The 27609-nt window shown below is 44.5% G+C and overlaps 2 protein-coding genes across 3 annotated transcripts in view; one reads left to right on the top strand and one right to left on the bottom strand.

The window, feature by feature from the left end:
• ece2b (endothelin converting enzyme 2b) lies at nt 1-25716 on the bottom strand. 2 transcript variants are annotated; one of them, XM_050065345.1, is made up of 19 exons: nt 25698-25716; nt 23465-23551; nt 21156-21291; nt 19804-20019; nt 18480-18604; nt 17874-18020; nt 16017-16082; nt 15695-15883; nt 12030-12172; nt 11823-11937; nt 9210-9320; nt 9006-9104; nt 8851-8928; nt 8605-8708; nt 8346-8456; nt 7928-7995; nt 4585-4775; nt 4395-4490; nt 1-3703 (listed from the first exon to the last, which is right to left on the bottom strand). In XM_050065345.1, exons 2-19 carry the CDS (start codon nt 23549-23551, stop codon nt 3527-3529), a joined length of 2259 nt encoding a protein of 752 aa, XP_049921302.1. In that variant the 5' UTR covers nt 25698-25716; the 3' UTR covers nt 1-3526. The 2 variants fall into 2 exon arrangements, with proteins under 2 accessions (XP_049921302.1, XP_049921295.1); XM_050065338.1 differs by having other exon boundaries at nt 9210-9323.
• Nucleotides 1-27609, top strand: part of abcg1 (ATP-binding cassette, sub-family G (WHITE), member 1) — a 281654-nt gene that overhangs the window by 115609 nt on the left and 138436 nt on the right. The window lies entirely within an intron of this gene.

Genomic DNA, 27609 nt, shown 5'->3' on the forward strand with positions numbered 1-27609 from the left:
CGAGAGCACGACCGTGAGTTTTATTGTATTCAGTGTTTATTATGTTTGTTTTACACAGCGCTCTGATTGGACGAGCAGAGCGGCGACGCCTCCTTCAGGACACAGACAGAGTTTCAACAAGCTGCTTTTATTCTACATCAGAACTACTGTACACACACACACACACACACACACACACACACACACACACACACACACACACACACACACACACTTTGATACTTCTATTTTTGTGAGGACCCTCCATGAACCTTTGATCTGGTCCTCACAAACATAGACAAACAACACACACACACACACACACACACACAGAAACGTCTTTGGCAGGAAGCAGCTTCTTCTTCTGCTGAACAAACGACGACAAACACACAGGAGCTGCACGGGGATCGGACAGTGATGTCATCAGGAAGCGAAGCGCGCGCACACACACACACACACACACACACACACACACACACACACACACACACACACACACACAGATAGACAGATAGACAATGTACAGTGTGTAGTGTTGTCACTTTAAAATCTGAATACTCTGAGTCCAGGTGAACAGCTCCACCTGCTGTCACATGCAGGTACCTGCACTCAACAAACAGCAACACAAAGGAATTGTGGGTAATGACGCTGAGGTAACATGTCTTGAAACTAATGTTTTCAAACTGATGAAGTTTTAATTGTGATGTAACTGAAACATGTTTACACGTATGATACTTCATCTTCACTAAATACTATATCTTATATACGTCATCTGTTTTAATCATCATATAGTGTTTTTATAACCAGCTGTCGTCTCTCGACGCTCTGACATCACAGGAAGTCCTGTTCAGAGTCAAACTGATAAAACAAACATTTTTGAAGTTAAGTCAGAAAAATAAAAAACAAAACAGGAGTTTAAACTACTTCACTTAAACTTCACTCACTGCACGGGATAAAACCAGAACCCGTCAAACCCCCACGCTCATTTTAGTCTCTGAACGCCCCATGTTTATTTTGTTCCTGAACGCCCGACATTCATGTAGGTTCCTGAAAACTCCACAACTGTTTGAACTCCCTGAAAATCCCACACTCGTTTTTGCTCCTGAACATCCCACACTCGCCTCACACTCTTAATTCCCAGACACTCACAACTGTCCTGGATGCAAATCCTAGGATAGCAAAGGAATGAGCCGCCCTACTCCTCCTCTGATTGGCTCATGCTTGTTGCCTTTGTTTTTTGGATTGGTTAGGTTTCGGATAAGAATGTCAGTGTAAGCCAATCAGAGGCTTCACTACCCTTGGATTCAGAAATCTGCCTCCTGGACACACACTAAAAGCCCCACACTTGGTTTTGAGTCTTGAATGCCCCACACATCTTTTTAATTCCTGGACATCCTACGCTTGTTTTAATTCTTGAATGCCCCATGCTCATTTTGTCTTGATGCCCCACATTAATTTAAGTTCCTGAGCGCCCTGTTATCCATTCAGTCCCTGAACGCCCCGGGCCCAGTCTGAGAATAGAAGGAGTTTTATGCTGGAAGGTTTTAAAGACTCGTGTGACTGATCTGTGACGTCAGACGGTAAAATTAAGACGTCTGATGGGACTTTTATCACGAGGCGTCAGAGCTCGACAAACAGCTGATAACTTTATTTTTTAAGGCGTCCATTTTTAATTTTTAAGGCAGTATTCCAAAGTCAGTTTTATAATGGAGTCTAATTTTTAAGGCGTTTGTTTTTCAATCAGTTCTGATTCATTTACTGTGTTTGGGTTACCATGACAACACTAGCATGGCGGTTAGTGGTTAAACATGCAGAGTGGTTAAAGTACACAGAACGACAGACTGAACAGCATTTTCACTGTGAGGCATAATCTCTTCATTTCTACCTTAAAACTGCAAATAATAATGATTCAATTAAGGATAAAGGGGAAAAAATAGTTTCTTAATTTACCTTAAAATGGCCTTAATTATTCAGGTAAGGTAAAAGTTCAGGGATGATTTAGTGCCATTTCCTACAGTTAACACATTTGAATTATCCCGCTAATTAACACAGGATTTGGGGTGAACCCCTGAATTTGCACCAACATTTAAAAATTTAGGTCCCTTAAGGTGCAAATTAAGGGGTACATTATGGCACAGACCTTGCTCATGAATACAGCTGCAATTAAGATATTTTAAAGACATTTTAAGGGGTTAATAATAATGAATGCACTGTAATATATTTAGGTGAAGATGTTAAATTAAGGATTAATTAATGGGTTTTTTGTTATTTCTAATTTTTAAGGCGTTTTTCTGAAAATAAGGCAGCACTTCAAATTCAGTTTTTTAGTAATCCTAATTAAGGCGTTTGTTGTGATTTCACCAAACGACACTGAACTCCACAGTTTGTAATTCGGTTACCATGACAACACCAGCATGGCATTTAGTGGTTACAGAGCGCTGACATGTAGAGTGGTTTACAGTTTGACGAGACAGCTGACTGAACACGTTACATCACCGACATGATCCCTTCATTTTTACTTGAAAGTCCACAAATTCACCCTTTACTACTGAAGTAATTAAGGTAATTTTAATGGGATGTTAAGGGGGAATTAATGGATTGTAAAATAGATTATCTGCATGGGTTAAGAGCATTAATACCATTTTTAGACTTAAACAAAAAAGCCCTTAAGATTTTTTTTTACCAAATAACATAAAAGCCATCCCTTAATTTCTACCTTAAAATGTCCCTTAATTTTTCAAATAAAGTTGAAGGTCCAAGACAGTTTTATGTTATTTGATAAAAATTTAAGGTGTTTTTACTCTGAAACCATGAAAATGATCAATTTTTCCCAAATTTAATTTGAACCCTAAAAAATTTCACCTTAAAAGGCTCTTAATTGAAAAATTAATCAGACGATTTGCATGCACACACACACACACACACACACACACACACACACACACACACACACTCGCACACGGCCATGACTGATGATGTAACAGTTCAACTTTGTTTGAGGTCATCACAGTGATGTCATCAGAGAGAGTTACAGAGCGCTTTCATACAACAGTCAACACGCACGCACGCACGCACACACACACACACACACACACACCCAACGAACCAAAGCCCATTAATAATAATAATGATCAATAACGGCAATAAAGCAGAAATCAGCAACATCGTTGTCCCATGTGGCTTCATCCCCATCTTCATCTTCATCAGTCCTTCGTGTCTCGGTGAGAAGTCCACTGAGTCCGATTAGTTTCCAGACAGGAAGTCAGTCTGATCGTCTCTAATTAACAGATTGATATTAACGGTATGAAACTGAAGATACACCTGCAGCGCCCCGAATGAAACCTGATAACCTCCTGATCAACTCCTCTAATTAAGACACTAACCAGCCGGCTAATTCAGAAACTCACCTGTCGATTAACAATCTGACTTGTTAACGTACTAAATATGTTTTTCTACGTTTCTGACCTAACAAACCGACCTGTTCATTAACAGACTGACCTAATTAACCCTGACCCTCCTCTGACCCCCGTCCTCGTCAGCAGTCCGTCTACCACACCTCGCAGCGCCTCCCGGTGTTCATCGGCGTTCCTACAGGACAGTTGAAGTGGTGGCTGAAATCTGGAGAGTTGGCGAGCGTGCCGATGACTCTGTATCGGGGGGGACTGTGGGGGTCGGTCACCAGGCCCTCGTGAGCGCTCTCTGGTGTTCGGACTGAACACCACACCTGAGAACAAAAGCAAAAAAAAGTTGTTCCTCTGATGAACGTCCACTTCGTTCCTTTCACTCTTTATGTGTACGGTGTTTTCAATCGACACCGACACGAGGCTCGGGCGGCATCACGGTTTGTTTTGTTAATGAAGTAAAAAAAACGGTTTGACTGACTTCATTGAATGGTCAGTACAGGATAACCTAATCCTTTGCCATCTTTACTATTGACGGTAACTTTAAATAAAGCTACATTCAACATCAACCAAAGAACACACTCCTCACACTCCTCGTTGTAGAGGAGTGTCTACAGGGACTGCATTTCAGTGTGATTCTAACTGATGTGTGAAGTGTGTAAGCTACGTCTCATATTAATGGATTCGATGCAGGTTGATGGAAAGCGGAGCTTTAAAGAGAAGTTCTGTAGAAAACACCTGCGTGGCCTTTAACTAAAACCACATTAAACACTTCTATGTTTAAAGTGACGTCTGAAGAACAGAATTAATCCAGATGGCTGAATACCTCATCAGTCTGGTGCAGAATTCAGTGGTAGCAGGTTAAAAAAAAAGTCACAGTGTCATCAGCGTATAACTTGACATCAGGACAAGCAGAGCGTTGGTCATCAATAGAAACAGACGTGGTCCCAGTATAGAGCCTTGTTCCATGCTGTTCTGTTAAGGGGGTAACAGAGGTGTTATTGTTTGTCTCACCTGAGCAAATCCCACAAAGAAGAGCTGGTCATTTGTCAGGTTGACAGCAGGAAGCCTCTTCTCGTCTCCGTTCCTTTGGACCCACGACCGATAGGCCTGATGAAATAACATCAATTTAGTCATCACTACATGAGAAACATATGGCAGGGTGTGGTATGGTTCAGTACATTTGTTTCATTTTGATACTAACATGGTAGGCGGCCTTCAGTCCTCCATTGTCAGCAATATTTTCTCCGAGCGTCTGTTTTCCGTTGACATGTTCTCCGTTGACGGTGTAGTGGTTGTACTGATCCATCATGCACTCTGTTCTCTGACGAAACGCGTCCACTGATGAGTTCTGCCACCACGGCCTTAAGTTACCTTCTTTATCGTATTCACGACCTGACAGCAGGAAGGAGGACATGAACACTCAGATGAGTTTAATGTTTATTGTTCCTTTCCCTTCACTCTGTCATGATAATCTATTGATGCTTTCACTGTCATTTACACTTCAGGGCAAATGTGACTGATGTGTGTGGTTCTAACAAACACTGAAGTGTCTGTGAGACAAACATCCAACAGATCAAATCCAAAGAACTTAACTTCAGGTTCAGGACACAATGCAGGGTCATTTTTGACACTGTTGTTCTAAATGACTTATTATTGATACAAATAAATATATTAGATTTGAATTTTTCATTGTTTCACACAGACAGAGTTCCCTTTGAGAACAACCTCCTAACACTTCCTTTAAAAATCTCAACAATCATCCAAAAACCTCCGAGACACCAACTAACATCAATTCAGTGACACCTTAACAACCAACCCTGACACAAACTGGTTTGGTTTCACACCAAATTTCCAAGAGTACATCATGTCTGTGAGGTAGTATGACAGACTAGAGATGTACCTGAATCTTTTTATTCATTCATTCATTTTCTGCAATTGCTTATCCAGTTAAGGGTCGCGGGGGGGTGGAGCCTATCCCAGCTGACATTGGGCGAAAGGCGGGGTTCACCCTGGAAAGTGATCCCTATATTCAGAATATTTCCCCCACTGAGTCAGCAGACAGCGGACTGAGAGCTGCCTGACGGCCTTATGTGCAGGAGTAGTGAGACAAAAGTCTGATGCAGCAGCTGGATTTATATCAAACCCTCGCAAATTATAGGTCAAAATGAGGCTTAGAACTTGTCGTTTTTTAGGTGCATGTATTCATATCCTCCATTTCAAAAACCCACTTAAAATACGAAGAGAGAGAGAAAAAAAAAACAGACCAAAAAAAAGTATTATCTATTTATTTATGGAACTGTATTGACCTATTCATGTATTTATATTCAAAATCATTTATATATTTATTTCCTCAGTTATTTACTTCACAGCCATTTTTATTTATTTATGTGTTTTTTTTTATGGAATGGAATGCATTTTAATAATCAAACAGTATTCAATGGGGACGGGGTCCAGAGAGTTCATCAAATTTAGTTTCGTTAAAAATAAAAACTTAAATAGAGTCGGAGAGAGAAACAGAGACAAGTGTGGAAATATATTTCATAATTAAAAACAAGCCATTATTAAATCAACTGAATGCTCTGAAGGCTCATAAATTGCATTGTCAATAAATATTAGATTAGAAAATACAACAGTCACACGATGTAACAGAGCTTCTGGTTTAAACGACGCCCACTTCCGGTCTTCTATCTGAATACACAGACAAATGTAACCCACGTGAAATACAGAGCAACTAATCCTTGTATGTTGTTTAGAGATGTAGTTGCATGTTGCTTCCAGCAGGGAGCGTACGACGCTGTGTGCCTGAGGTGGTGGAGAGTGTTACGTATGGTTCCCACCTGTGCATGACATCACTTCCTGAAAAACGTCCTGAACATGTCCTGTATAGATGCTACAGGCAGACACAGCAAGTTGTGTTTTAAGCGCCACAAAATGATCTTAAACCTGATTATTCAATCAGCCCAGTGCTGATCCAGCTGCTCTTCTATCAGACTAGGAGCTGTGAGCGTGGAGGAGATGATAACCTCTGTCCCCTTATTAATGTCTTTAGAACTCCGGCTGTTTTTTTTAAACTACCAGATTTACAGATGAACTCAGTGATGGCGAGCCCAGCCCAGCGACGCTGTGGATGGTCGTGGATGTGGAGTGGCCTACCTGCTCACAGAGGACGTGAGATTCGCTCAACTTGTTCACTCTGATTCCAGATAAGGACGCAGACACTCATAACTCATCACAAATTGTAGCAGGAAGCAATGCTGAACACAGTTCACGACACCAGGAACTGAACTTTTGAAACTCTGGAAACTAAAAACTCTCAAATTGAAGGAAGTTGAGTCCAATGTGAAGAGAAGTATTCTTTTGTTTATTGTCTTTAAAACAGCTCTTCTTTGTTATTTTCCACACAAACCACAGCACTGTGAATGTTTCTGTTACTGGAGGAGGGCAATCAAAATTGTCAACTGTTCAACACAATACCATCTCCCTTTGCAGGTTCTTTAAGGTTTATTACTTCTATCAGACCTAGATAGATGTTACTGTCTCTCCTACCCCACCCAGTTAGGACTAGAGGTGCCAAACATACAGATACAGACACAGATAATGATGTCTCTCTACAACAGACTCTCAGTGTTAACACTGAACCTTCCAACCTGGTATACTCGCTGGTATTTCCTGACAGGCTTCTGATTTTTCTACCCAACTCCAAGAAGGAAGGATCAGAGAAAAGTGCATGTTTCCTTCATTTATTGACCACCTGTTGTAAATAAGTGCCACTGAAAGCATTTTGGAGATCAATGTATTCGGAGGTCTATTTAAAACGAGGCTGCGTTCACACCTGCCCTGTTTGGTTCGGTTCAGCCTAACTCCAGTGTGTTTGCCCCCTCAGTGCGGTTCATTGTGCAGGTGTGAACACAGCAAAACAACCGGACTGAGACCTTCTTGAAGAGGTGGTCTCAGTCCGGTTCCAAAGGAACTCTGGTGCGGTTGGTTTGTGGTGAGAAGGTGTTGCGACCTGGATGTGAAGCAACTGCAGTCACATGACACATTGTTTGGGTTAAACATGAGCATGTTACAGTCCTGGAGGATTATTAATGTGCACCTCCTCCTGTACTGCCTTAATATGCACATTCAGCACATCCAATGCATCAAAACATTGTTTTCTAGTTGGAGCCGCGCCTCGTTTTCAAACTGTATGGTTTGACTAAAATGAACAATGACAGCAATATAGTCCACGATGAGCAGCGCTAAAATCAACCTGCGTAGTTGTCCCTCCATTGTGACATTAGAAAGTGTCACATTTATCTTGCAAGTGTACTCTTCTTCAACGTTTGCTTTACTTCCTGGATTTTTCCCACATGGAAATTCTGACCAATCAAGAGCAGCTTTCTCACACAAGGCATTTGATCTGGTCCTCTTGTAAATGCTGCCGTGAGAACACGAACCAACTCTAGGCAATTATACAACTTTGGAACAACATGAGTCCCTGATTCAGACCAGAGGAGACCACTCTAGGGCTGACAGCAGCCTGAAATAAACTTTGGACTCACCCTGATCATCGAAGGCGTGCGTGAGCTCGTGACCCATCACCACCCCGATCCCGCCAAAGTTTAACGCCCTGAAAACACAAAAAGTTATTTTCAAAGTTTCTCAGGAGATTCGAAGAGTCCAGAAACCACAGACCAACGGTCTAAAGTCCCGTCAGCGCCTCCTTCAAACAACATCCTGATGATCAGATATTAGTGGAGCTAACACTCGTCCTGTGGGTGGCGCTAGAGGACTTGTTGTTTATATATCTGACTGTCTGTAACAAATTCAGCTTCTCATCTCGGGACATCTCACAGTAAGTGATTATTATTTTACAGGTTTAATGAGTCATCAACGGCTGACAGACAGGTGGACACACACGCACACACACACACACACACACACACACACACACACAGGTAGATATGGAGGTAAACAGACTTGGGGTGGTCGTGGGCGTAGAAAGGAGCTTGGAGGATCCCGGCAGGGAAGACGATGCCGTTCTTAGTGGGCATGTAGTAGGCGTTAACTGTAGGAGGAGTCATACTCCACCTGAGAGGAGGAGAGGAAACAAGGAGAGGAGGTGAGGAGAGGAGAGGAGTTAAGTTGTGTTCCTACTCATTGGTCATAAGGACAGAAGACGTTTTGTGAACCCCTGATGTGTGTGTTCGTGTGTATTACTGGTCTTCATCATTATTACTGGTCTTTGTTGGGAGTCTTCCTCAGCTGGTCGGCCATCACTCGCGCTGAGAAGTTGTAGAAGTTGAGCATGTTCTGGAAGAAGCTGTCGTCTGACACTTCATACTGAAACACAACACGTTAGAAGGTGTTGATCAGAGCAGCAGGGGGCAGCAGAGCGCCGCCTTGTGGTGTCACACTGAAATACAAACAACCTCTGGAATAAAATAAATCTGTGTCGACAAGATGACTGACAGCTGTCACTCACCCCGTCATAAACATCGTCCAACTCTTTGGGGTCCAGGATGAATTCTGGGAAGCCGATCATATCGTAGATCGCGTCTGCCTAACGAGCGACAAACAGAAACAGTTAGACCAATCAGCACCCTTCACCTCCACCTGTCGGTCCGCCCGCCTGCGTACCTTGTCTTTAGCAGCCTGTCTCGTTTGGTCGTCCATCCAGCTGAGTCGGTCCAGAGCTTCTTTGAAGGCTGAGCGGATCTCGTTAATCATCTCCTCGGCCTGAGAGAGACAGAGAGACGGAGATGAACTGATCAGACCTGTCTCTGCTGTAGAGACAACATCATGTCCACGACGTCTTCAGGTGTGAACGGTGCTGTGACTCACGATCTCTTTGCTGTGTTTGTCGAAGGTTGCTTTAACGAAGAGCGCTCCCAAGGCAAAGCCCAGAGTGTCGTCAGTGTTCCCAATACACGTCTGCCAGCGGGGGGTGCAGGACTGCGACAAAACACAACCAGTTAGAGCCACATAGGACCAGTTGCAGAACCATTAGAACCAATTACAGACAGCTGGAACCAGTTTTCCCAAAGGTACCTGAACAGTTTGAGACTTCACAACCAGTTTGAGCCACACAGCAAAACCAGTTTCTAATGGCTCATTTATTAGCCTGGCTTACTGGGGTCCACTCGGTTTCGGTACCGTTCACATTTGACCTGATACTGGGACCATCTCTGGTGCCTGGAATTTTGTACCAGAACCAAACAGTCCTTGTTTTCGGTACTTTCTCTGTAGCTGCAGGGGTGACGTAGAAGACTAGTAAAGAAAACAAACCAGATGCCAAAACTGAAGCATCAATCTCCTGCGATAGTTTTGGCTGGCTGGGAGGCTGACGGAGCAGCCTTGGAGCGTCGTGGCTGGCTTCAGGCTTTGGGGTGCTTCACAGCACTTCCACCTCGTCTGAACCCGGCGTTCTCACCTCGAGGTGCACTCAGGTGCCGACATCCAGCCTCGATGGATTTAACGTGAATTGGGCCTCTGCAGTGCTGATGTAATTTGGACAGAGGTCAGTGCCCAACCCTCGGGTCCACAGCCAGGTAAAACCATCTTAAATCCACAGTAACCAATGAGAGCCCAGCACTCTCAATTAAAACCACATACTTCCCATTATAACCAGTTAGAGTCCATCACATCTACAGCTCCAGCAGGCCAGGACCAGTTAGAGTCAGTTACACACCAGTTAGACCAAATCCAGTTTCCCTGTTACCTGTTAGAGCGAGTTAGAGGTGTCCAAACACATAAAGCCCTCTTACATCCCAGTGAGAACACCTCAGAGTGGTTCCAGTTAGAGCCCAGTAAAACCAGTTAGAAGAGCAAAGATACAGGCCAGTAGAACCAGTCTGAGGTCCATCAGTTCCACCAACAGGACCAAGACTCTGAGAGGATTACTGACCATAGTTACTGTAGTCATAGTGTCATTACAAGTACTTCTACCTGCTGTAATCAAAGAAACACACTGGATCAGTCACAGCACCAGTAACACTGGCACTATCTGTAGTTTTTACACCAGTAACAATAAAGTTACAGTTACAGCAGTGATAGCAGTGAGAGTAGAAGTTCTTGTACTTGCCATAGTAACAGTATTATTATCTCTAGTATTGGCAATAACAATAGAAACAGTAGCAGTTATCCACCTTACTCCTAGCCCCCATGATGCCTTGCATGAATTATGGGCGTGACTTCCGGTGCTGAACCGAAACTGGCGTGGTAACGGTATGCTAACGATTTGCTAATCCCCTTTCTTGGAGCGATTGGGAAATAAAACATGTGGAACACACCGCCTGTTACATCTCTGATGGGATGTTAGCATGTTAGCTCTGTCATCTCTGACGGCTGCCTCAGAGCATGCTCGTCTTCCTTGAAACCATCGGCTGTGTTAACGTGTTGTTAAATATGAGTTTGAACTACCTCACGGTAAACATCTGCTCCTTCTACAAGATCTTGTATTGTTTCCCACGACTCATAAACACACACTAACTCGTTCAATGAGCATTTAATATAATACTGTATTAATCATTCTCCTCCACCAATTATGATCTAACCCTCTCCAAACTCTTTTGATTTTATTATTTATTATGTCATTCCAAATCATATGAAAATGCAGAGGATGCATTAGCGTAGGGTGTGCACGAACACACCTGACAAACCACATCCCGTACTGATTCAGGAAGGGAAAGAGCATTTTATTTATTTATTTTTTTTAAAGGTATTTTTTGGGCATTTAGCCTTTAATGGACAGAACAGCGAAGTGTGGAGGGGAGAGGGAGAGAGAGAGAGAGAGAGAGGGGATGACATGCAGCAAAGGGCCACAGGCTGGAGCTGCTGCAGCAACAGCCTTGTACATGAGGCGCCTGCTCTATCCACTAAGCCACCGACGCCCCAAGAGCATTTTATTTTTCAATACGGACAATCCATTTGAAGGTTACACAGAACGGGTGGTTATCTATTCCTCTCTGTAGGTCCGTGATGAAAACTGTCCTGTTTGTGTTGGGTGCATGTTCAACACTCTGGTTGGTAATGACGTTACAGATGTGGACAGCACAACAGGTACCAGAGCTCCTCAGGGACATTTTAGAAAACGCCAATTTAATGTTATTAATTTAATGTTAAAACAAAGCAGTGTTTGCTGTATTAAAGGTGAATTACTTCAGAAAAGATCCGCTGTTGGTGGTTAGCCACCGAGATTAGTCACTGGAGCAAATCAGAGACAGTCTGTGTGATTAAATAGTTTGCTGCCACTTCCTCTCTCTGTCCGGAAGTTGCACCCATCTTCATTCCTACAGCAGCGCCCTCAGAAATAAGGTGGATAGCAGTACTAACAGTAATATTTGTAGTAGTTGTAGCATTAACACTGGTATTATCTGTATTATTGGCAGTAACGATATTATCTGTGGTGTAAAACAAGTGGCAGCAATAACAGCAGTAGTGTTGCAGTATGAGTACCTTCTTGGTGCCGTAGAGACTCTCCAGCAGTTTGTCCTGAGCGTTCTCAAAGCGTTGGTCCAAACTAGCTACACTCTTCTGAACCAGCGTCCACATCATGTAGTTATTCAGCAGACTGCAGGCAGACAGACAGAAAGACAGCTGGTGAGACAGGTGAGAGACAGGTGAGAGACCTGCTGCCGTCTTTGACCCTGGACAGTTTCTGACCTGCGCTCTGTCTTGTTGATGAGGTCAGACACCTGCTGCAGGTACTCTCTGGCGTACAGGACGACAGGTTCAGTGTCGTTCAGCTCCAGAGGAGACAGAGAGGACGACAGGTAGTCCAACCAGTCCACGGCCGGAGCCAACAGCTAAAATACCACAGAAGAAGAGATATTAAATTAGAGATACAGATAAGCAGATGATTTCTGGTGCTGGAAGAAATTACACAATTATATAAATACCTTTGATTTGATCTAATCGTTGCTTTTATCTTATTTTATCCTCGCTGTTTATTTTTACTTTTTTTTATTTAGTCTCAAAATCCTGTATGTACACTTGTTTGTGTTCTCCTTTAAACTGGCTTGGTGTTATTTCAGTTTTGGGGTGCGTGTTTGTATGAAGCTGAGTTTTCATGTTTTTATTTTATTCATTAGGTCATTTGTCAAGCACCATGCAAAACACATTGTGACAGGAAGTCTAGCTGAGGGTAATCATGGCCTCTCTGCTTCAGAGTGAAAATATAATCATCATCACGACAACATTCTCATACTTGTGACATCATCATTTCAAATTTGGTATTTTTTTAGAGCACTGAAAAATGAAATGCTCTGTCAGCTTCTGTATTATTAATCTAAACTTTGGAAATATTAATGTGATCCTTTACGATACATGATGTTTATTTTCATTTCTCCACTGAGAGGAAAAACTGATCCCAAAAAGTGAAAACTGGAGGCCGTGCAGAGAGAAGACTCCAAGTCTCGTGTGAGCGACTCATGTTTGTGTGCTGAAGTTATTCTCAACAGAAACACAAAATATAACCAGTTTGTTCCTTTGTATAAAACAAAAATGCAAAGTTCTGCAAGTTTTGATCTTTAATGAAATTTAGTTTGAAAGTTAGTGCAAGTGACACAACGAGGCTCATGTCTGGTGTTTCCCAGCAGAGGGCGCTGGAGCCACTTTCAGTCACTCTAACAAACCTTTCTGACCAGATGAAACTATAACTCACTCTGTTACTGAGGAAGTGAACAGATGCGTTCACTGACTGATTTGCAGCTTTTAGTAATTCAAACCTACAACAGATGCACAGTCTCTGATAGCTGATGTGTTCACACTGAAGCACAACAACACACATCTATCAGTGTTTCTCCTTCTGAGAGGCTGGTTGTCACAGTCAGGAGGAGGAGGAGCTCCAACTCTTCATCATCTTAGAGAGACAAAAAACTGCAGGAAATGTTAACCTGGACAAATAACTGCACAGAAGGCTTTTCCATTGGCACTTTTGGTATTGAGGCAAACTGCTGCGTCTGTTTGCGTTTCTATGACCAGTTTTAACGCCCCGAGTTGTGCCGAGTCGATAGAGAGGACAAAGATGGACCATCTCCTGAGTCAGGTTGTGGTGATATCAGATGTGCTTCATCGTCATTATTCAGCGTCAACATTCAGTGACGATTCAGTGGCGTGTCAATCAATTGTCACATGACATCATGCAGACTACAGCTCCTGTGATCCTGTCGGCACCTTAAAGGAAACCATCAGAGGAGTGAAGCGTGCACGGTCAGCGAGCTGCAGAAACTGTGAGAGAAATAATTCAATGTGCCGCTCAAAGGCCACTGTCAACTTTTAAAGGAACAGTGTGTCAGATTTAGCGGTGAGGACCACGGATTACGACCAGCTGAAACTTCTCCTGGTCAGAATTCCTTCAGTGTTCACTGTTCAGGAGCTGAGTTATCCTCAGAGGTCTCTTCCAGACCAGCTGATTTACACCACTCATCTTGGAGGGGCTGCTAACTACATGAGCGACAACATGAACATCTCTGTCTAGAGTCAGTGTTTGGTTTGTCCATTCTGGGCTACTGTAGAAACATGGCAGTGCAACATGGTGATCTCTGTAGACGAGGACCTGCTCCCTGTGGAGATATAAACGTCTCATTCTGAGGGAACAAAAACACAAGGATTGCTATTTTCAGCTGATTATACACTAAAGAAACAGACTGATTATATTCACTTTCTGCCTTTAAATCCCATTCGATCCGACACACTGGAGCTTTAAGGTGAAATACTTTCTCACATCAAGGCATGAGTTGGTGTCATGAATCAGTCAACATACCTTAAAAGTCAAAATTACAACTGTGACTCTTCCATTTATTTTAAGCATCCCTCTAAAAGTAGAAGTAAAAAAAATTGAAAATTAAAAAGTAGCTGGCCAAGACTTGATCCTTGGGGGACTCCAAAGAGAATTTGCAGTGTAGTGCTGGACTGATGCGCCGAGTCTAGCTGAGTCAATCCAAGCCAGCACGTGTGTATGGAAAAGCCCGTCATAAACCAGCCCGTTCTCATTCTGAGCTCAAATACAGCCGCTTAGTTGGTGAATTCATCGTCAGACACCGACGCCAAAAGCCACCTGTCATGGCGGTTTGATACATCACTGGGCAGCGTCAATTTGAAATGTGGCTGAAAGGCTCCTTTGGAGGTGGCATGATACACCATCAGTCGGCCAGAGGGCACCTGTCGCAGCACTATGATACTTTGCTGGATGGCGTCAGTTTGAAACACTGCTGGTAACAACGTAATATAAGGAGCTGGAGAGTTCCTGCAGGGCGTCCCAGAACGTCAACAACACGAAGCCAGGACACCTGGAGCGTCTGAGATGAGAGATCTCTGATGAGAACATGTTGACAGTTTGACTCAGGCTGCAGACAGAGGGCGCTGATGGGTCCTCTTTCATTTTACCGGACTGTTAATGGACATAAACATGAATCAATTATAAACTACAGGACTGAGCTGACCTACAGGGGGCGCTCTGCTCTGCTCTGCTCTGATCTGCTCTGACTGATGTCACTTCACCTGACTCCATAAACAACAACAATGATAAACAATGTCCACCTTTACGATTGAGGACAAACAAACAGGGTGAATCTGCACTGAAGCCTGAGTTCTCCTTCATCTTCATATCAGCTGTGTTTATGTAATAACCTGTTATCTAACCTCCCTCTCTGTCTCTGCCACAGAGATGCAGGCACATAGCAACAGCTCTTGGCAACAGTTGCCATGGTGACCCCAGAAGCATCTGCAACCCTGAAGGACGGAGAGCTGCAGCAGAGAGGGACTGCACTCAACACAATACGCACATCTTTATTACTGCTCTGATGAAGAAGGCTGCGGATGAATCAGTGAACAGTGACGCTGCAGACGCACCAAGACGCATCAGTACATTAAAAAAAACACACATTAAAGGTCAAAACCTGGAGCGCAGGTCATACATGTTTAGGTTTACATGTGATCTCCAAAAGCACAAACAGCCGCTCTAATAATGAGTTAGAGATACAGAGTCAGTGATAGAATTTAAACAACAACACATTACCTGTCTCTGTTGTTAGCCTACCTACAAAAAAACAGGCTAAACGCTAACATGCTGATGTTTAATGTTGACCAACTTTAGTTGAGCATGTTGGCATGCTAACATTAGCTAATCAGCAGCAAACACACAGTCCAGCTGAGGCTGACGTGACTGTCTTTAGATCTGCAGGTCATAAACACTAAAATGTTGACCTGATGATGGCGCTACGTGAGAAGTCAGAGGATCAACAAAGTTCTTGGTTCATCCGGAGGTAGGACATGAATGATGAACCATCACAATCCATCCCATTATAGTTGTTGAGACGTGAGCTCACCTGGAGTTCAGCGATGGTGACCTTGTGGTAGATCTTCTCCTCGTCTCGCCGTTGGTCCTGCGGGACGGTGATGTTGGCGAGCGCCGTCTCAAACTCCAGAATCTGCTGCATTTGGACCTGGGTGGAGCTCCTCTCGCCCCCGAGCAGCATCCCCAGCTCCACCATGTAGTCCAGGTACGCCGCCAGCACCTGGCATTTAGAAACATGACTGATTTCTTTAATCAAACGTCTGTGCGTTACACAGTCAACACTCTGAAGCCTCAAATCATCTAAAGTTAATAAACACAGGCACAACGCTCATCCAAGCTTTGAGGATTCTCACCTTCTCATTGGCTGTCTTGTTGAGGTAATAGTCCCTGGACGGCAGGAAGAGCCCTGATTGGTCCACCTGGGCAGAGATCAACAGGTGTGTGGATGACGACCACTAATCATCAAATATCTAACAAACTGTTGTACTGCAGCCTGACGTGTGATCGCACAGACACCTGGGTGACCTGTGGACCAATCAGCTCCGAGCACCAGGAGCTCCAATTATAAAGTTAGAAATGTTGGCTGCAGGTCGGAGCAACCATCTTCAAATGTCTTGTTTTGTACGACAGTCGAAAACCCAGCCTACAGACCATTCTCACTGAAAGGTCCAATTTAGGAGCTTTTCTGGAGCTTTCACTCAAACCACAGAGTCTTCATCAGCACATGGAGTTGCCGAGTTGTCGCGGGATTATAGACGCGTCTGTTATTTCTTCTTAGCACTTCTCTCCCATGTTCCGGCTGTTAAGTCAATAATTTGTTTCCCTTGTTTTCTCTTTTGCCTGTAATGAAAAAACATTAAAGCGACACAATGTAGGATTGCTCTTTTTAGCTCACGGGCTCCCCCTACAGACGAAAAACGGTATTGTCTGTTACAACTGTCGCAAAAATCTTTCTGCGTGCGCATTTGTTGACAAGCCAACTTCCTGAAGCTGGCCGTGTAATGCGCAATCATCATGTCATCAGAACAGGTAGAGTAGCCTTATAGCATTTTGTACATACATGATTAGGCCGAAACGCAGAAATGAGTTGCTCTCTGCATGTCAGGGCTGACCTGCTCCTCACAGCACACACACAGAGTGAAGTAAGACAGCAGAGAGGCAGCGGTGCAGATGAAGGGAATATAACTTCAAGATTACTTTAGTTGACGACAACTACGCTTGTTACTGTGAGTAAGTGCGAAAAAAAAAAAATGATGGCAAAAACGTAGTTTCTTCCAACACTAGAATTAAGATAAAAATATTCACAAACGAAAAAACACTAATGGTCGGTGATAAGTAGTGTTTAACTTTTGACTGAACACTAAATTAAAACCCTCGGCGCACACTGCATGTGCAACTCAGAGCATCATAAGTGTCTCTGACACCAGACTCAGAGCGGACCGGTGGAATTGGAAAATGCATATTAGGCCTACTAGTTACTACTTACGTTTTTCAAGTGATTTCCCAAATTTGTTGTTGAGTTGTGATATGCCAATTGCTTTTGGCAAATCTGGCACTCTGCTTTCTGGGGGTTGTTGGGGCATATTTTAAAGTGCAACCACACATCTGATGACCTCTTGGACATGTCTGCCAGCTCTGAGAGCGTGCTTGTTGTCAGTATCGGACTGGTGGGGGTTAGTGTTGCGTTTAAGGCTTCCCCCAAAAAACAGAAAAAAAAGCGCCGAAGCTTCAAAAAAAATTGTTCACAATCGAATCCCGTGCTATCGAACGAAGGTTCGAAGCTTCGAATTTTCTGGGTCAACCATGTCTAACTTCGTTCACCTCAGTTCAGCTACGCTATGACGAGGAGGGGGATATGCCGTATGCTGTAAAGCAGCTAAATTTTGTAGTCTTTTTTGTGTCCGGGTTCCTACCTGAACCCCGAAACTGCATAGTGCCAGTGCAAGCGAAACAGACGCTCTCAAGCAATGACGGAGGAGTCATCCAACCTGTTGTGAGCTGATGTATCATCACAAGGATCTTGGATATATATTGTGTGTTGCTTTAATATTCCTGTTTTCTCTCAAGGTCTAAGGTTCATGTGAACATGATACTCTGATCATGAAAGTCTGGATGGTTGGCTACTTCAGTTAGTGCTTCTGTATTAACTTTAGTACTTCATTAACTCCCTGTGGTCTGGTTCAGTCTGGTTCAGTCTGGTTCTGGTTTACCTGGATGACGTTGCTGTTGGAGTTTTTGGGATCAGCACTGACTCCGACACTGAAGAAAGGTTGAGCTCTGTATGGACCAGAAACCACCTTCAGGACCTCCATGAAGTTCTCCTTCTCCCAGGGACCCGTCATGTTCCAGCCCCCAATCTACAGAAAGAGACCGAGTACAGGTGTCCGTCACAGGACAAATATACTGATAGTTTACATATTTTTACAGATTATCTGGTGCATCAACACTTGAGATCACTTCTCTTGTAAATATAAGCAGGACTGAATTAGAACAGAATAGTTACCTGTCTTTAAAGACACAAAGTCATAAAAATCAACGCCTATTTGCTGATGACACCCTTTTTTAATTCTAGACGGTTTCCATTCTTTTTTATCCAAAACTAAAGTTCACAGACAAATAATTTGCTGAAACTGACACTATTAACTTCCTGAACCTCACAGTGACCTCTGGTAATGAGTCCTCAGTGCAGGGCGATATATTTTTTCACCAGCTTCATATGTCACATATACAAATATCCCTCGGGGGAGATGAACCATGCAGTCCTGTTGTACCTGAATGATGCAGTCACCACGGTGATGAGATGTTTGAGTGGTTACCTTGGCAATGAGGTCGATGAGAGGCTGAGCTCCCAGGTCTTCGATCCTCTGGGTGTTGAGACAGGACAGGTAGTAGGACTGAGTCTTCCTCTCTGCTTCGCTGCTGCCGTTAAAAGTCCCATTCTCTGCGAAACAAACAAACTGTCAGGGTTCACTATGTCAGATGGAGCACAGGTGAAGCAAAGGGAAGGATCCCAACCAGAAACTACCAAAAAACTTTTCAATGGGAACAAGAGAGGAATTCGAAGGGGGAGGAGTTTTCAAAGGAAGAGAACTTCAGTAAACCAGGATTATTGTATGCATCAAGTTGCAATTATAATTTACATCCACATTTGGGAAATCATAGATGCTTCACACATATCTTCCCCCGGCAGCACCAAAGTCTAATCAGTTCATCCTTGAGTCCAAGTGGATGTTTGTGACAAATTTGAAGAAGTTCCCTCAAGGCTTTCTTGAGATATCGCGTTCACAAGAATGAGACAGACGCAAGGTCACAGTAACCTTTGACCACTGACCACCAAATTCCCTTTAGAGTGTTCTTGAGATATCACATTTACCACAACGAGACAGATACAAGGTCATAGTGACCTTTGACCACCAAAATCTAATCAGTTCATCGTTGAGTCCACGTGGACGTTTGTGCCAAAGCTAAAGAGATTTCTGATAATGACTTCAGTTGTTCTTTTATCTCAGACATGTGTTAGGATGTTACATACCTTGTCCTAACACATGTCTGAGATGAAAGAACAACTACAGTCATGATCAGAAACTGAGGACATAATGAACACCATTGAATTAAAAAAAATTCCTCAAGGTGTTTCTCAGGTATATCTCATCCATGAGAATGGGACAGACAGACAGACAACCCAAAAACACAATGCCTCTGGCCGTTTGGAGAGGCATGAAAATGACATTATAGCTGAAGCAAACAAAAACGGTCCAGATGTTTTTTTTACGCTTTATCAGTTTTCTAAGAATTTCCCAGTCTATGACATTCCTCTTCAATATCTATAATCTTGAGTTAATCCACTCTGCTCCAGACCAAAGATAACGTAGGACTGGTTGTGTCTGGATCTCTGGATTATGAGTTATAGCTAATTATTACAATCTGTTTTGGTACACTGACGTAATTTTGAGTAAAACCTCAGCAAGGTTTTTCATTATGGGGCCGTTTGCCAAACTTTAATAAGTTAAAAGCACATAAAGTGATGTCTTATCCAGAAAATTAATCTTTTATTTCAAAGATAATTTAAATGTTTAAGTCAGCTGTGTCGCCCTCTCCACCCGTCTGTCTCTCCACCATCTGTCTCTCCACCCCTCTCACCCAGCAGGTGTTTGAGCAGTGCCTGGTTCTGCTCCCAGATGCTATTAAACGTGGACCAGCGCGACCGTCCGTCAGGCAACGGGTTCTTCCTCATCCAGCCTCCGCAGGCGAACTGGTAGAAGTCGTGGCAGGGGTCGGCGCTGCGGTCCATCGCCTCCACCATCTGACTCGCCACCGTGACGCACGCTTCCGACAGGCACAGGCTACGCCCACTGTCTGCACGGCATTATGGGAAAGAAAAGAAGGGAGTGAGTGAAGCTGAACTGCAGGAGACATGTAAAAGTTTTAAATCTGCTCAGAGAGGTGGTGAAACTGAGACTGAGAGGGATGGGAGGAGGTAGATAAGGAAAGGTTGGGGTAGGAAAGGATAAGAGGAAAGGGTAGGCAGGAAAAGAAGTGAGGAGGCAGAGAAGGGAAGAAGGACATAGGTAGGCACAGAAGGAGGTCTTGAAGGAAAGGAGGAGGTAGAGAAGGAGGGTCATGGGCAGGAAAGGAAAGGGATGGGTAGACAGAAGAGGTATAGGTAAGGAAATGAAAGGAAAAGGAGAAAAATAAGAGAGGACAAAAGGAGGATGCTGGGAAGGCAGAGATGAGGCAGAGAAGGATGGGTGTGGATAGGAAAGAAAGGGAAATGATAGGAAAGGAAAGGAATGGGGGGGAGGTTGGGTGGAGAAGCATAGGCTGTGGTAAAGGAAAGAAGGAAGGTAAGGTGGGGGTCGGAGGGGCAAGAGAAGAAAACTAAACCAAAAAGGAGACTGAGAATCAAAGGAGGAGGTGTAAAGGCTGTAGTAGAGAAGGAAGGAACAGGAAGAGTAAGGAAGGTAGAAAAGGAGGTGGCAGAGTAGGATAAGTAGGTAGTGAAGGAAACGAAAGGGAACAGAGATGGGAAGAGGAGGTGGCGAAAAGTGGGTGAGGGCAAGAGAGGAATGGAAAGGAAAAAAGCAATAAAGCAAGGGGAGGAAGGGATGGAAAGGAGGAGGCTGTGAAGAATGGGTGGGATAGGAAAGGATAAGAATGGAAAGGAGATGCTGGGGAGGTGCGGAGGACGTAGAGGAGCGAAGTGGTGATAGGAAAGGAAAGGAGGGCAGAGAATGAAAAGAAGAGGTGGAGAAGGAAAGGCAGGGGTAAAGGTTAGAAGGAGGTCGACAAGAACTGGTGCAGTAGGAAAGGTATACAAAGGTCAGGAGATGAAAGGAGAGGCAGACAATGAAAAGACAGATGAGTGGAGAAGAGACAGGAGAAGTTGCGGTGCAGAAGAATCAGTGAGGTAACAAAGGAAAGAAAGGCGGTACGAGATAGAGGAGATAGAGGTGGAAAGGAAGAGGCAGAGGGCAGCCGGCGGGGGTTGTTACCTGAGCTGAATCCGAGTCCCAGGACCAGCAGACAGGCCAGCAGAGCCAGCAGGGCAGCCAGCAGCAGGACTGACAGCAGAACCTCCAGCTGAGTCCTCCTGCCCAGAATGTCCACACCTCCCTTCCTGAAACCCACCTGAGAGAGACAGAGACACAAGGAGCCTGAACACAAACAGCTGGACGAGAACTTCCTATCTGGAGTTATCCCCAGGCCTAAACCCTGGGAACACCCTGAGTGCTCCCTGTTTGTCCACAACACGTCCACAGGGATATTTATCAGGGCAGCAACCATGTGTTTATCTCCCAGTTCCATACGATCACGATTATACAAGTATTACGATTCATAGCTATGATTTATTGCTTTGTTAACTTTTTTAAAGGTGAAGAGGAAGCTGAGCTGAAAGGCAAAGCTTTTGATTTCCTGCTCCATCTGCGTCCCAACCCTCACCTATGGTCATGAGCTCTGGGTAGTGACTGAAAGAATGAGGTCACAGATACAAGCGTCTGAAATGAGTTTCCTCTGTAGGGTGTCTGGGCTCAGCCTTAGAGATAGGGGGAGGAGTCAGACATCTGGAGGGAGCTCGGGGGAGAGCCGCTGCTCCTTCATGTTGAGGTGGTTCAACATCTGATCAGGATCCTCCTGTGATGCCTCCCGCTGGAGATGTTTCGGGCACGTCCCACTGGTAGGAGGCCCCGGGGCAGACCCAGAACACACTGGAGGGATACCTCGGGGTCCTCCAGGAGGAGCTGGGAAGTGTTGCTGGGGAGAGGGACGTCTGGGGTGCTTTGCACGGCCTGCTGCCCCCACGACCCGACCCCGGATAAGCGGATGAAAATGGATGGAAGGATGCTATTTTTAAATATCCCATGGAGAGAGACTCTCACTGCAGCCTGTTCTATTTTGTTGTGAAAATGTGGGCGTGCAGCCTCGTTCTGTGGACGATAAACCAGGTGCAGACTTCCATCTGTGTCACCGCTGATGAGGAAATACAGCGAGTGCTGGACGGAGCAGTGAGTGACAACAACCCCACCCACATTTAAGAGGACTGTCTGAACAGACCGAGGGTCTAGGTACCATGTCTGAAGGCTTACTGCTGGTTCCAGAGGGACTGGACTGAAAGGGTTTGGTGGAGACGGGGCTTTATGAACCATCTTATGGTCCAGCATGGGGTTTGTGGCAGCAGCTGTAGGTTTAAAGGAGTGCAACAGTGTGAGTTTGATTTGGGTGTGTCTGCAAAAGTGAAATCTCTCTGGCTAAATAATGAGAAGGAAATAAAAGAGTGATTAAAAGAAGTTTGTTTCTCCAGGTGGATTTGGCCCATGTCTCCCCGAGCAGACACCACCTCCAGGACCCCAACTAAAGACTCCAACTCCAGCTACTGTTTGAGACATGGGCACAGACAGAACGTGCCCTGCCCGGGGCCTGATCCAGGTTTGGTTTCCAGAGCTGGTGCTGGGAGTCAGGGTGCACTGGGTGACTTGTTATTGGTAATGTTAGAGCTGAGATAAAGTCTGATGTCGCAGCAGGGGTCTCGACACAGAAGCCTCCAGCTAAATAGTTGAAGCAGGCTCTGTGGTAGCTCATCAAATACATGCAAACACAAAGTCCTGTGAAATCACGTTATAACTTAAATGCTGCTGTGACAAAAGATAAAATAGTTCCCAGAGTTGTGAGGATTATAAACTTCTGTAAAGCGTGCTGCTATCTGATAATCTTTAACCCTTAAACAACACCCCCCCACCAGCACTGCTCCCTGTGCCGCTTTAATTCAGGCTGATTTCACTCACTGAGGGACGCTACAATATTTTGGGTATCACTGAACCTCCTCTACCAGCGCTGCCTTCTTTTTCTCCTCCACAGAGCTGACTTTTGTTGAGCCAAAGTTTCTGAATGGCAACGCTCCAGACCCCCCCGCTGCTCCTCTCTTTGTGGGTGGTGGACCCACACGATGGTGGCACCCAATTGTGTTTTCAGTCTGAGCCCCCCCAAGGTCTGGCTCTGTGACTCTGCCTCAGGATTTAAATCTCTCTGAGTCCAGGACTTCACCTGGTACCACTTAGCCACGGGAGGTTTTAGGAGATTTCCTGAGGACGCCAGGAATTATATTTGTAAAACTCATTTTCTCAGCTGAGCTGAGTCACTGTCCTCGCCGAGTATCTCGGACAGACAAAATGTCTGCTACCTTTGAGATCCAGTTCTGTCTTTGTCCTCTCTTTACTTGTGTCTGTGTCAGATAAGATTCATTATTTATTGTCCTCTATAGAAGAATCTTGCTTTCACAAATTTCTGTGTGTTTGTTTTCACTGACCTCCACTCTGTCAGGAGACGAGGCTACCTCAGCTGGAGCATCCGACACTTCATCCTCCTCCAACGTAGCTCGCTTGTAGCTGGACATCTGCAGAGAGAGAGACAGGAAGTCAGACAGGCGGTCAGTAATGCAGATAAATTAGAAATAAATTGAATAAATCTAATCTGCGCAGCGGAAACAGAGAACAGAACTTGTCAAAATGCAGTCATATGATCATTAACTTTCATAAATGTGGTCAGCCTGTCCAGGTCTGACCTGCCTCTCACCCAGTGTGAACTTGGACAGACTGCAGAGCCTCCATGACCCTGAACAGAACTGGGCATAGCTGATGGTCGGACCAGAACTTATAAACAACCCTTTTCTTTTGCTACTGCACTTTTGTTCCGTCCGTCAGTTCACAGCTTTGGTCCAGAAATATCTCAACAACTACGAGATGGATTACTACAATTGTTTTGCAGACATTCATTATCCCCAGAGGATACAGCCTGCTGACTTTAATGATCCTCTGACCTTTCCTCTCGTGCCAACAGCAGGTCGATACTTGTGGTCCACAGTGAAATATCTACTACAACCACTGGATGGATTGCCATGACATTTACAGCCGATATTCAAAGTCCCAAACGAATACATTGTGATGAGTGAGAAGGTTAACAATTATCCTGTCAAATACATCAACACGGTACGGATATCTGTAGTGCCCAGAAGATGTATCTTACAGAGTTTGGTAAATTTCTATCCAGCGCCATCATCAGCTCCAATACTTTGGTTTACGACCAAATACCTGCAGAAGTAATGACATTCACATCAGCCTCAGCTGGACTTGTTTGGTCTGCTTGACTGCTTATTAGCGAATCTTAGCATTGTCATTATGAGCATGGTTATGTTAGCATTTAGCTCAAAGCACCATTGTGTATGAGCACCGCCTTACGCAGAGTTAGGCAGCTGGTCTCACCCCGAAGGTGTTTAAAATTGGTGCTTGGTCAGTGTGTTCCGGCGCCAGACACCGAGCTGTCCTTTCATGTTGGCATGATATCTGGCCGGTCGCTGACAACAATGTCAGTTAAGGGAGCGGAAGTCCGAGTCGAGTGGGCAGGAGGGGTGGTGGATGAGTCCAACGACCACTGACTTTCACACGGGAGGCTGGTGTTCACTTCCTGTAAGATTGTAAAGCTAAAACCAACCAAGTGCATTTGTTGTCAAAGGGAAAAACGTCAATTTGCGTAGTTATACCGACGTCAGTGTTTCCCCTACCATTATATAAGGGGCATCCCCTCGCCGCCCCAACGACCCGAGTCCGAGACAATTATAACTGAGCCTGAGGTAACCGAGGTTTCTGATTTTTAAGTCTGAACCCGACCCGACGCAGTTTGTTACCTGACATAGTTATTGTTATGGACAGTGTGTAAATGACCATCTAAAGACTGCTGTTAGGCACAGCAGCCCAGCACGGCGCTGTACATACACTCAACTGGAGCGGAGCCTGTGTTGCGTTCAGGTGTTGTCACGTAAATAACAAATTCCAGCTCCTGAATAGCCCATAGCACAACACAGCAGCATGTCAAGTGGGCTGAACCCCGCCCCCCTCACAGCGCTCTGGAGTTTTAGAAAATGTTTGGATCAGGATCAGTCCTACGCAGCCACCACTGGAGTTTGATGACAGTAGTTAGCAGCCTAATCTTTATCTGCAACTCTGCAGAGACACTGGGTTTAAAGCCGTATAAAAAAGAAGAAAGAAAAAATAAGTGTTAATTTAGATTTTGAATGTCAGTGTTGTGAATGAAGTTTGTGATTCTGTGGTTCAGTCTATTAGCAGCTGTGGATGTAAAGTGGTTTCTAGCTTCTTCTTGTTGCTGCGCTCTGGATGAGGAGTAAAAATGATGATAGTTAAAGCGCACACTTCACTGTTGCTCGTATTGATCTCTGAGCTTTTCTGTATTTATTATTCATTGACTGCTGTTTGTAAGCTGAAACAGCCCTCTGGGACATTAAAGCTTTACTCCGCTGCAGACTGATCCTCGCTGCTGCAGACACGCCAGGCGGTACCGTCAAGTACTGAAGTTTGATACCCAGAACTACTGTATAATACATCAGCTCTGCTCTGTGGATCGAGTACTTTGATTGGCTGGTAACCATCACAGGAAACAGCGATGCCACAGTGGAGCCCGTCAGAGTAAGACGACATATAACGCCTTTCTGTCTCAGCAGCACACAGAATCTAGTAGACAGTACAAACCTCCAGCAAGACCAAATATCCTCTCGCAATGTGGACTGAAGTGAAAAATTCTGGGTGTATTCACCCGGGGACTCCGACTTCCTCCTCGACCCACGCTGCACCCTCCACTCAGTTTCATAAAAATCAGGCCAGTACTTTTCTGTAATCCTGCTGACAAACAAACTGGAAACACGATCTTCTCGGTGGACATCAGTTTTAGGAGAAGGTCGTGTTTTCAGTTCTGTGTGATGTTTCTAACACGACAGCACAGCGTTACTAAAACATCACTGACACATTACAAATGGTTTCTATTCCTCCTGATGTGTTTCACTTGTTTCCAATGTGCTCATATCAGCCTGTGGACTTTGTGTTCACCTGCAGGGTTATTAAGTCCAGTTCAGACCAAAGATACACAACAACACGAGTTGAAACACACAACTACTGTCAACGCTCCGTTCTGCAGGCTCATATCCTCCATAAAACTGTGGTTGTGCTTTTTAAACTCCTGTTCTCGTGCAAATTAAACAAAGCAGTCATGTAGTGTTAATCTCCGTCTGTCTGCGTACACGTATGTAATGCTGAGCCTGAATGAGCTCTCACATGTCACACTCATCACGCCTCTTTTGCTTCCATCATCATGCTGTCACACACCGGAGCGACAAGATGCCGCCGTCGTTTAAATTTGTATAAAAATGCAAAGGCGGCGTAAGGAAGGGATTCTGTAGCGCCACCTGTGTGTGAAAAAGGCTTTTGTTTGGTGAGATAAAAATCAGATGGTCACATTGTCAGAATAAGCCTTTGTCCTTCAGCAGTTGTTTATGTGAAGGTTTATTTGTCAACAGAGGACCTGTGTTATATTTTGGAGGTCAGAGAGCTGCAGCAGAAACACACGAAGAAGAAAGTGGAGTTTAAAGAGCGGAGACTCAGCATGAGGAGATATTTAACTGTGATCAAATAAATCTCCACTTCCTCTGTTTACACTCAGCTCCCCTCTGTGTGTGTGTGTGTGTGTGTGTGTGTGTGAGAGAGACCCCTCCTCCTCCTCCTCCTCCTCCTCCTCCTCCCCCTCCCTCGGTCATTGTGGTGCAGAAACACAAACAGTGCAGCACTCCGCCCTCTGATCCAGGATCAGCCACACAAACACATTTTATAAACTCAAACAGCTGCTGCAGAGTTCACGTCGTTTCATCACGTCAACGCCTCGTTGGCTGCGTTCAGTTACCCCGGCAACCACTGCGGTGCAGGGGCTAATGCATGTTAGCATCACAGCTCTGCTCCAGAACAACATGTCTGACCTCCTGCAGGACACCTATGCTCCTCTGATCCAGATCTGTCCTGATGGTTTTGGCGACCTTTTGACCTCCAACATGTGGCCATAAGTATGTGGACACTGTCTCTGCCTCGTAGCTCCAGTGAAAGGAACTTCAAGTGAATGTTGTCAGATGTGTCGTAGTAAAGCTGCCGGACTGACTCGGTCTGAACACCTGGTCCAGTGTGACTCGTCGAGGCTGGCTGCTAGCGTTAGCATCTGAGGCTGTGCTAGCTCTGACCTCTGGGTTCGCTGCTAAAGTCTTTGGGTCTCATTCATGAAACGTGAGCAGAAGGAATTTGTGTGTAAACTGTTCGCAGACGGAAATTTTCGTGCATGTCCGCATTCATCAATATTTTAGTAGCTCTGATATTTTCGTAGCTACTAACAAAATCTACTCCTGCTCCTGACCACTCGTAGTGCTTGTGTAAATTTAGTAAAGCACATAAATATTGCTTTTCACTGTTGGAAATTACAATTTTAACTCGTACTGCGCTCTGTTATGTACACAATGCCTTTGACACACGTAATCTAAACATGACAAAATATTAAAAATATAACACATTTAGTTACATTAGTTGGCAATTAGCAGGTTTAAGATCCAGATTAGGTTCATGATTGTGA

This window comes from Epinephelus moara, chromosome 2, assembly GCF_006386435.1.
Source record: "Epinephelus moara isolate mb chromosome 2, YSFRI_EMoa_1.0, whole genome shotgun sequence".
NCBI classification, from domain to species: Eukaryota; Metazoa; Chordata; class Actinopteri; order Perciformes; family Serranidae; genus Epinephelus; species Epinephelus moara.

Coding starts and splice junctions, on each gene's coding strand:
- ece2b (XM_050065338.1), bottom strand. CDS start 23,551: ATGTCCAGCTACAAGCGAGCTACGTTGGAGGAGGATGAAGTGTCGGAT. Junction 15,884..16,016: donor ACAAGACAGCCAATGAGAAG/GTGAGAATCCTC, acceptor TCTAAATGCCAG/GTGCTGGCGGCGTACCTGGA. Junction 8,709..8,850: donor TGGACGATGTTTATGACGGG/GTGAGTGACAGC, acceptor GTTGTGTTTCAG/TATGAAGTGTCAGACGACAG.